The sequence below is a fragment of the Bidens hawaiensis genome, unplaced genomic scaffold, assembly GCF_021521415.1.
Source record: "Bidens hawaiensis isolate Kalapana, Puna unplaced genomic scaffold, B.hawaiensis_p1.1 tig00034230_1, whole genome shotgun sequence".
Taxonomy (NCBI): domain Eukaryota; kingdom Viridiplantae; phylum Streptophyta; class Magnoliopsida; order Asterales; family Asteraceae; genus Bidens; species Bidens hawaiensis.
Window position 1 is genome coordinate 87,800 of NW_027495913.1, and position 10,239 is coordinate 98,038.

At 35.2% G+C, this 10,239-nt stretch overlaps 1 protein-coding gene and 1 pseudogene across 2 annotated transcripts; one reads left to right on the top strand and one right to left on the bottom strand.

The window, feature by feature from the left end:
• Positions 1-966: 966 nt before the first annotated feature.
• Positions 967-4,656, bottom strand: LOC143585932 (mechanosensitive ion channel protein 10-like; annotated as a pseudogene). The gene is made up of 5 exons (XR_013144619.1): positions 3,207-4,656; positions 2,975-3,098; positions 2,570-2,863; positions 2,269-2,471; positions 967-1,322 (listed from the first exon to the last, which is right to left on the bottom strand). The product of XR_013144619.1 is annotated as a mechanosensitive ion channel protein 10-like (transcript).
• A 2,898-nt stretch (positions 4,657-7,554) lies between these two features.
• Positions 7,555-9,552, top strand: LOC143585935 (protein BIG GRAIN 1-like B). Its single transcript, XM_077067603.1, has 2 exons — positions 7,555-8,124; positions 8,227-9,552. Exons 1-2 carry the CDS (start codon positions 7,555-7,557, stop codon positions 8,509-8,511), a joined length of 855 nt encoding a protein of 284 aa, XP_076923718.1. The 3' UTR covers positions 8,512-9,552.
• The last annotated feature ends 687 nt before the right edge of the window (positions 9,553-10,239 follow it).

Genomic DNA, 10,239 nt, shown 5'->3' on the forward strand with positions numbered 1-10,239 from the left:
GGACATGATTAATGGATTCATGTGGTCAAATGTGAAAATAATATATACATAAAAACTCTTCATCATCATCGTACTCAGTATATCCCACCAATAGCAAAGCTATGGTAGGGTCTGAGGAGGGTAAGATATAGGCAGTCTTACCTCTACCACATAGGGATAGAGAGGCTGCTTCCGGTGAAACCCCCGACTCGATAGTAGTTTTGCATCAAGCCTTGGACATAAAACACATAGCACTCAATCATCGGGACACCGGCTGATCGGTGCATATACCCTTATCTTTCAGCTATCAACTCTACTACATGATGCCTGATTAACCGTCCGTCACTTTTAACGTTATTTTCACGAGATTAGTAAAATAACGTCAAAATTAGTGCAATTTCACTTTTGCCCACCCGAGGGTTCACACATATATACATCATATGTGCGCACCGCAAGCAGGGCTAAATAGGTATATAGGTATACATTATCAAGTAATCGGGTTTTTTAAACAGAAATATGTTATCGAGGTAGGTAGCGTAAATTGGTATGCCACCAAATCTTATACCTACGGAAAGATATCTAAACTAATCTCATAACCGACTACGCGATCTTATAGACTTATACATTTTCTAAATGTTTTGAGTTCGAGTATTTTCAATAGGTTCGGGTTTCATTGTCATCTTTTATGTTGTTTTTTTCAAAAGTTATTTTTTGTCATGAATCTTAATAGGTGAAGTTTGGTGAAGTTTGTACTTTTGGCGTGAATCGTGTACCCTATTTTATGGCATCAATCTTAATAGGGTACAGAAACATTGATGATAGCAGGTTCTGCTGAGTTAGAGGCTGCTGATTGGAGGTCGCGACGGGTTACACCCCCACCACCCTTATACGATAAAATGTGATATGAAAACAATGAGAAACGTAAATGACGAATTATGTAATTCTTTCAATAAAAAAAAAGAAAAAGAAAAAGAAAAATTATATATACTCAAAGAAATAAAATAAAATAATAAATATATGGCCGTTACAATTGAAATGAACATATCCAGTAGCAATGTAACGATCACGACAACCGTGTGACGGTGGTGGGCGGTGGCGCTGCAGAGTCTACATACCTAACCAGAATCTCTTGAGGAAGAAGATGATACTTGATTCCGAGCTCTTCGAATATGTTCTTTAGCTCCATCACCAGGTTCGATCTTCTATCGCTTTTCTCGTCGTAGTTCTGAAAGTTAATCGTGTGCGTTACGTAGAGTGACATTTTCATCTTATTCACGTCTTCGATCTCTCTAACCCTAACGCTGTGATTCGGACGCCATAATTGAGGTTTGCTTTCAATGTACCTGAGAAGAAATTGAATAATAATTAACAAATACATTAAATGTGAATCACAACCTAATTTCGATACCGTAATATGATCACACGAGAGAATTATTGTTGATTTTGATCTTGTTTTGGTTTTATGAATTTGAAGAACATTTTGTTTAGTAATATACAGTATTTAGTGAGCACAATGAGTTGAGCTGCTCATGAGTTACTCGAGATCAGATCGATAAAAAGCTTTGAGTCTTAAATAAAGTTTGTTTAGTTATCAAGCCTGAGCTTGTGTATGGGATGATTGTTTAGGCTCGTCAAGCCCTTAACGAGCCTTTTGTATTTTTATATTTTAACTCTTTTGAACTTCTATGTATTTATTTCGCACTGAACAACTGAGCCTGAGCCGAGCTTTGGCTCATTTAAAGTATTGCACACGAGTTTGAGCCGAGCTTAGGCTTGTTTAAGTATGGCACACAAGTTTGAGCTTAGTTTAGCCTTGTTTAAGGTTTTCCAGAAGTATATAAAATAATTAAAAATGTATATAAATTAATTAATAAATAATAAACGAGCCGAGCCAGAGCCGAGCTTGAGCTTGAAAAAATGACTCTTCAGCTCGAGCATTAGAAAAAGAACTAAAAATGAGACAGGCTCAAGCTCGAGCTCTTGTAAGTCAAAACGAGTCAAGCTCAGGCTCGGATCGGCTTGTTTGCACCCTAAATGCACAAACCATGAATTAGGTCTCCAACTGATAAGTTAAATCTGAAATCCTGCCCTTGTTGTCAATCCTGAAAACATCTACCTTCATTGCTTGTTTCCTACACAGAATAAGACACTCTACCCTTAATCGAAACTACATACATCACATATCTAGTCCTGAATTGCTACAACAGTTCTAAGTCTATTGAAGTAGAAGATGAACAAAATTTAATCAGTTGCTTTAATGAGAGAGAGAGAGAAGTATAATCGACATACGCTTTAATTTTAGCTTTTAGAGCTAAGATTTTATCCACTGAAGTAGCAACATCCAAATCAAACTCAACAGAGTCAGCCATTTCAGGGCTTCTGTTGAAATTGCTAATGGCTTTTGTAGCCAAGATTGCATTCGGGTAGTAGATCTTCTCGTTGTCATATCTTAGGAAGACGGTTGTTAATATGTTTACTTCTTCTACAACAACCTATAGGTTTATGTTCATTAAATAAGTAGAACGACTCTGTGTAAAAGTTAAGAGCGTAATAAAGGAAGCGGGCTAGGTATTTAGGACCCATGAGTTACCTGAACACCATCAACGACACAACGATCACCAACATCAAACGGGTGCACCACAAACACGAACATGATGGCTTCAAATGCAGTCTTAGCAGAGGTCCCAAACATGAAAACACCAAGTAATAACTGAGATGAGATGAAAAGCAATACTTCGGTTGTAGTAATCCCCATGAGTAGTAACCAAACGATTATGAGCACAAATAATGTAAGCCCTGAAACTAGCTTGTTTAGCTCTTCTATGGCTGTTTTTGTGTCGTTTAGTGAAAGTGCCAGAAATTTACGCTCCTTGTACACACTAACCTGGAAACCAAGATGAAAATTTTAAGGAATAGAACATTTTCTTGATCAACAGCGTTAAGGATTGATATTTTAAATGAATAGCAGAAAAATTGACAGTTATTTGATAATTACCACCCAATTACTAAATGCCTTCTTCTTAATCTTTCCGGTTTCCACTGCGCCTTCAAACAGTGGAAGTACTTTCTTCAGATCATCTTTGCTCATAAAACGCAAAAGATCATTCTCTTCAATGTACCTAGATTATATGATAATTATTCAATCACAAGATGCATCAAGAATGAGGGCAAATAGCCCAAAGAATGTAAACTGAAAGATCAAGAAACATGATTTCTACTAAGCTTACTTGTGACCGTGTTTAGCTACATTACTAAATATAACATAACTCGCATTTTGAGCTTCCCATTCACAAGTAATCGTTCCATCCTTTTGTTCGTCCCCCTCAGCAGCATCTTCACTTTCATCAAGTGCATTAGAAAGCGTAGATAAACCCGACTTATTTATAATTTTCATTAATCCTCTCATTGTCCAAGCCGACACTTTTCCACGCTTCATATTCTGCAGCTTTTGCACATCAACAACCTTTTCTTTCTTTTGTTCCCCCCTTCCATTTTTTGGACTTTTGAAACTCAACTGCCTGCTCGGTATGCTTTCAGAATCCTCCATTAATGGAGGTCCTGAAAGTGTCTGAAGAACATACTGATGGAATATATTTTCTTGGATTCTATCAAAGAATGTCTTGACATGAAACGAAGAAATTTAAGATTTTCACAAACAGAGTTTTAAGGATCCATGCAGCAGCACCAACAAGTGTAGAGGCAATCCCCCTTGTGATATAATTCAAAACCTTAGTCGTGTCTCGTGATCTGTCAACCCCGTGGTTGATCAATAGCCCCCACGTTAGTAATATTAAACCTATCCAGATAAAAACCCGAACACTCTTTTGCAGGCTATAAACAAAATACAAAACTTTCTTTTTAAGCAAGAATTCTTTTTCGATCAAGAAAACTACTGTGTTTGTAAACCACTCCGATAACAAATGACCACAGAACATTGCCAATACCAAAACACACCATCTCCATAATCTTAAACTCCATATTTCTTTCTTAAACTTATTCACAGTCAAACTCAAAACTAAAACCACCGTTATGCAAACAAATAAACCGAACTCGATAGCAAACAGAACCTTGACTTTCCTAGACCGTTTTCCTGTCTGGTTCGCTTCGATAGCTCTTGTATAATATACATCATCATCGTCTTCTTCTCCTTGTGACATCAACAATGGTGTTCTAGGTGTTATCGGAGTCGAGACTTTAGGGGTGTTTGTTATCTTTTCTGCAGGATCCAAATCGCTTTCCACCTTCCGGTTGATAGGAGCCACTGGCTCAATGATTCTTGACTTTGCCATCGGGTAAGGAGATTGCGCCAATGATATTCTGTTAGTATCTTCATCGGCTTTCACAACTGGAGTAATATTTGTTATCTCTATAGTTGAAGTACCCGAGCCCGTAAATGATGGCACTTTTTTCCTTGATTTAAGACCCGCGTCTTGATTCGTTTGAACCACCGCTGGAATGGGAGCAACAAGTGGTGGTGGGTCAAGATACTTTTTAAAGGAGTAAGATCCAGTATCAGATTCTTATTTCTCGCCATTCGGGTCACTAGAATTTGCTTTTTCTTCGCCACCCGAAATCTCTACTATAACATCATCACCATCCAACTCCTTCTCCATAAACTATGATTTTATAAAAAAAAAATTCCTTAATATCAGCTATATGAACAAACATAATGATATACTAAAATGACACAAGTTGGTGCATAGGACTAAGGGGATTAGGCGCAGCCATGAACAGTTTCAAATGATCAATTAAAACATGCTGTATAAATGTATATATAAAAACTTATCTAAATCTGTGGTGGATATAATTATATTAATTATGATATTGGGTTGTCAAAAGGAATATTATTTCTTGAAATTTCAGCAATGAAAATAAGAAAAATACGTGCAAGTTGCAAGTTTGAGACGTTTGCATTTAAAATGTGGGGTCAATTTAGATATTTTAATTGATAATAATTGTCAAGAGATGCCAAATCAGTAGGCTTCCTTTGATGAAGTCAAAGTTTTGTTTGCTGGATAGGTGTTTTAAGTTTGACCAGTGATGCAACTAATGGCACACCACGAAGTCATTTAACGGTTTAGAGCTCGGTTTAAATGGGTCAACCCATTTAACAAACATGTTGGATATGGTTGAGTTGGGTTGGGGATCTCGGTTATCATTGTAGGCATGTAGCAACTTATTACTTAACTTTCCATCAATCATGTAAATCTGAAACTACTTCCAATGGCTTTGCGCATCTACCAATGGGGACCCCGCATGGTGTTATACTGTTATTCAAAACCTCGCCAAAGAAACGATGCCCCTAACCCCCCCCCCCCCCCCGCGCGGCTCCGTTGCAGCTGCCAATCACTAGGTGGCGTCAACGCTTCATCCCTATGAACCTCTGGGTTCGTTGGAACCGTTGATAATAACACTCTTGAACAAGCATTTACTTTACACTCCTAACTTGTATCGATGTTTACTATTATTTCACTTTGTAGATAACGAATGAACTTATAGAATATCCTTGAGCGTCTAGCTTATCTAAATGTATTTGCACGTTTAACTCAAAACTAACTGGCATGTATATATGCTTTATTCGTGTGTTGCCAATAATTCATACCTTAATCCAGTGTTGCAAAAATCCCGACTAGTCACCGATTAATCCATAATCGCTAGTCCCCACTTCACTGATTAATTTTGGGCTAGTCGGCCAATTAATCGGTTAACGGTCAAATCCGGCCAAAATCGACGATTTTCGGCGAGATTCCGACTAAAATCAATGGTTTCCGGCGAGATTCCGACCCAAATCAACTATTTTCGGCGAGATTGCAGCAAAAACTAGTGGTTACCAGCGAGATTCCAGCCAATTTCCGGCCAAAATATGTTTGTATATGTATAAAACTGAAAATTACATATAAAAATGTGTATGTGTGTGTATAAAACTGAAAAATATACATTAAAGTCCGATCCGATTAATCCCGATTAATCTTGACTAATCCCGATTAATCGCTAGTCTCCACTCCACCGCCCGACCACCGACTAGCGATTTTTACAACACTGCCTTAATCAATCGACTCAAGCATTTGTGAAACTTCTAATACCAGTTATTGATAATGTGTAATTTCGTGTCACACCAGAATCGGATTACCACATTTTAAAGAAGATATTATGTTGACCGCTAAATCAATAACAAAAATATGATTTAGTTGTATACAATGTTGACCACTAAATCAGTAAAAGAAGATATTATTTTCTGTCCTTTTTTGCTAACCAGTACAAGTTTGTTCAATTCAAAATTTGGCAGCTCACCTTTTTACACAACATAACACTTTACCTCTTGCTTCTTTCAATATGAATTCAAGAGTTTAAATTTTAAAGGCACGTTTACATTTGTACTAGTCTGTTGCTTAAAATGGAATGAAATATTATATTGTCGCTTTTCTTAAAAAGATAAGCAATATTACCATACTTAGTAGTTAGACATGTTTGATACAAAATTGTATATTAACTTAAATGAAGTGTAAAGTGGTATACATGTGACTTTAATAACATGTTTTGTATGATGTCATAAAATAACAATACACGTTTTCAAAATCCAAATGTATGCAAATTAAGATTGTCTTAAGTTTCTTGATTAAAATGGTATGAATTATTATTATTATTTATTTTTTTTAAACGGCCAACTAAGTAAGGCCGGATACCCCGTACTCGGAACAAAACATCAAATAAATATAGGGGTGGCCAAACCTTTTACTATTCTCTAAAAAGTTTATTTTATATTCTAAACAATGATTTTATAAGATAACAAAACATATTTTTTTCTCCAAATATATATAAACTAAAAAGCGTGTTTATCAAATAATGATAAGAGTGCCTTTATGTTTGGGTAGAAACTTGGTTGGGGCGTCTTTAGGCATGTGCGAGGTGTGCAGTCATACAAGGTCTACTAACCCAAAAAGGCCATAAATTTTTAAAATTATATATAGCATGGGCCTGTAATTTTACTCGCACAGGGCCTCTGAGGGCTAGCGCGTGGACTATATATAAACTTTAAATAAAAAAACTAAGACTTTCTCAACTTATAAAACATTAATACTATCCTGGTTATGCATAAATTGCTTCTAGAGTGTTATTTATTTTGGAATTTAAACATATTGAATCTTTTGATGATTGTAACAAAAGTAAAGTGATTATCAAATAATTAAAAAACAAGTGAGCCACACTAATCAAGCTAATTTCAGTGTAATGATGTACTAATTAAAAAACAAGTGACCCATAAACAGGCTAATAAGACTTAAAAATTTACTAGAGTAGAAAACAAGAGAATCAAATCTTTGTATTGTGACATCAATTTTTGTCATTTAACATTTTCGACTTTTGATAGTTGCTCAGAAATCTCACACCCACGCTTCTTTTCTTTTGTTTTCTTTTCCCACTATATATCTCTCTCTTTTTTTATTAACATCTTCATATCTTCTTAGTTCTTACCATATATGTGTTGTTTCACGTGAACTAAGTTTCTTCTGTTTATTGCAACGAATCCATACAACACTATCACTTCAATTCATCAAACAAACGAATTAGTACATAAATATGACCGAGAGATACCCGCCGCATCGGAGGAAAACCCCGTCCTTCTCATCTTCCCTCCTGGACTCCATTCTCCGCTCCATTGACGAACCCGACTTACACAAAGATAACTTACACCAACAAGTTCATCAACATGAATGGAAGTGGAAAAACAAACTTCATATTTCACAAACGCATTTGATAAGCGAAGAAGAGCATGCTCCAAATGTTCCAAGTCTCCAGTGGATGGAGCCACTGGAGACTCAGAACAAGAGTAACAGAAACTGTTATGTTTGGAGTTCTGATAAGTTTGGTTTGGACTCAAGTAGTAGTGGGACGACGCCGTCAACTAACAGATCCTTACCAAACTGTCAGAACTCATTCAAGATAATTCCAAAAACAAAAGAGGCGATTTTTCTCAATAATAATACTCAAAAGGCGAGTTTGAGTTCGACAAAACTTGAAGGAAAGTTTATGAACTTGACAAAGCTAAGAGCTATGAAGATGTATCGCGATTTGAAGAAGGTGAAGCAGCCGATCTCACCAGGAAATCGGCTTTCTACATTTATCTCCTCTCTATTCGCTTCTTCGAAGAAAGCGAAAAGAGAAGAGTCCATGCAGAATTTCAAATCGTCGAAGAAAGCGAAAAGAGAAGAGTCCATGCAGAATCTCAAATCGTTGACAAAACCACGACCCATTAAACAGGACACGACGATGTCTTGTACGTCTTGTATGAGCAAAAAACAGCATAGTAGCAGTGTAAAAAGGTCAGTTAGGTTTTATCCTGTAATTGATACTATTGTTCTTGATCGAAAATCCATCGATGAATGTTATTCAAATTCAAAGGCAATGAAGAATTATAAAAACTCTATGGTTAATATTGAAGATGGAGATGAAGATGATCTGTTTGAATTGGAGATTGTTGGTGGACAAGAATTGCCTGTGTTTGAAACCACAGATTTAAGGAAAAGTAGGATCTAATTAGTCACTTTCTTCATCCTTCTATTTCAAAACTTATCAATAATCATTGTTGTGTGATTTATTAACATGTGTTTAGGTGTTGTTGAGTTCGTTGCTAATTTCATCTAAGAACATGATTCCCAAAAAATTTTCAAAAGAAACAAGGGGTAAAAGGCCATAATTATTGGTTAACGTGTTAAATGAATATGGAGATATCAGTCAGTCATACCCAGTGAGATCACATTAATAACAACGCTATAAGTATAGTAAATGAATATGGAGATAATTTACTAATTTTAAAAATTATGTTCATTTTTTTTTCTTTGCTAGAATTCGAGCATGTTACAAAATGAAAACCACATAATTCGAATACGTTATATTTGATTTAGCATTAGTTGATTTGATACTATTTTACTTGCATTGGAAATGATAGGCCTATAGTTTTAGCAAAACATAGCTAATGTGTCATGTGTTTCTTGTGTGTCTATATTTGTGAACCATGTGAATTGAATCTCAATGATGTGAAAAGTGGTTTTGGTAGGCATCGGTGGGTGGGAAGGATATTAATATTAAGAAAAGGAAAAAGCATCAAACTTTATTTAAAAAGTAAGTAACGTTTGTGAATATATGGAACAAAATGTCCATTTTATTTGGAATTAAGGACAAGGGTCCAATGAAGAATCTTGCACAAGTCAAAATAAAGCATGATGGCGCACATGCAAAACACTACTTTGGCACCTAATCGAAATTCTAAAGTAGATTTTACAAGTTTTGCATTCATTGTGTATCACTAATCAACCACTTCTTGCTTTTTCTTTTTATCTTTTTTTTTTCATTTTAAAATCATGCTCTTTTACTTGTCAAGTCGAATCCACCATCCTATAAAGTACAAAGTTACTTTTGTGTTTTATATGGCAAATTATACGTGCCTTTTGATATTTTTGTTGGTTTTTGTTGATTTACTATGTTTATATTTTTCATACGGTAAATACGAAGTTAAGTTGCTTTTGTGTTGAAAATTGAAATAATTCATTTTAGACATTTAGTTTTAAATCAACATTAAACATTTAACATAGTGTCTTTGTAGTATTTTTCTAATTTGGTATGTTTGTTGTGTTAATGAGGTTTTTAGAGGGGTAAAATTGATACTTTACAATAGACTTTTATTCCCATCATTATTAAAACGTTTATAACTGCTTTTATAAAATTATTTTTCACACAAAATCACATCATGAAATTAGGCATTATGATCCTTTTCATTTATAATTGTAAAAATATCGACTCTTTTTTTTAGATGTATTGTGTGTGTAGTGTACATAGTCATCGTATAAGTTATGCAATTATTAACGTCTGTGCATGTTATTGAGAACACATACTCTCGCTCATCATGTGTCGCATTTAGGTGGCTTCGTAACTTTTGCACACCGTGTGTCAATCAACTTATCATAACCCATAAATTTAAAATTTTATCTAGGAAAAATAAAAAAATAAATGAAAGTTGACCCCTCAATATGAATCCATGCATGGTACCTGCCCAAGAGCCATTGTCCATGATCATTAATACTTGTATTGCACCCTCATGGTCACCACAAAAACCCAGCTATGCATGTTTTAGCTCTATTTTTAACTTGCAAGTGACAAAAAATATAATTATGACTACATTGATTTTTTAATCAACAACTAATAATTGCAATTATTATAAGAATATTCTGCAAATAATTCTGAAATAATAGATCAAATGGCTTATAA

Bases quoted from the DNA above. Each gene is read 5' to 3' on its own strand.
- LOC143585935 (XM_077067603.1), top strand. From the start codon at position 7,555: ATGACCGAGAGATACCCGCCGCATCGGAGGAAAACCCCGTCCTTCTCA. The intron at 8,125-8,226 runs AAAGCGAAAAGA...AAACCACGACCC, and splicing joins CTCTATTCGCTTCTTCGAAG to ATTAAACAGGACACGACGAT.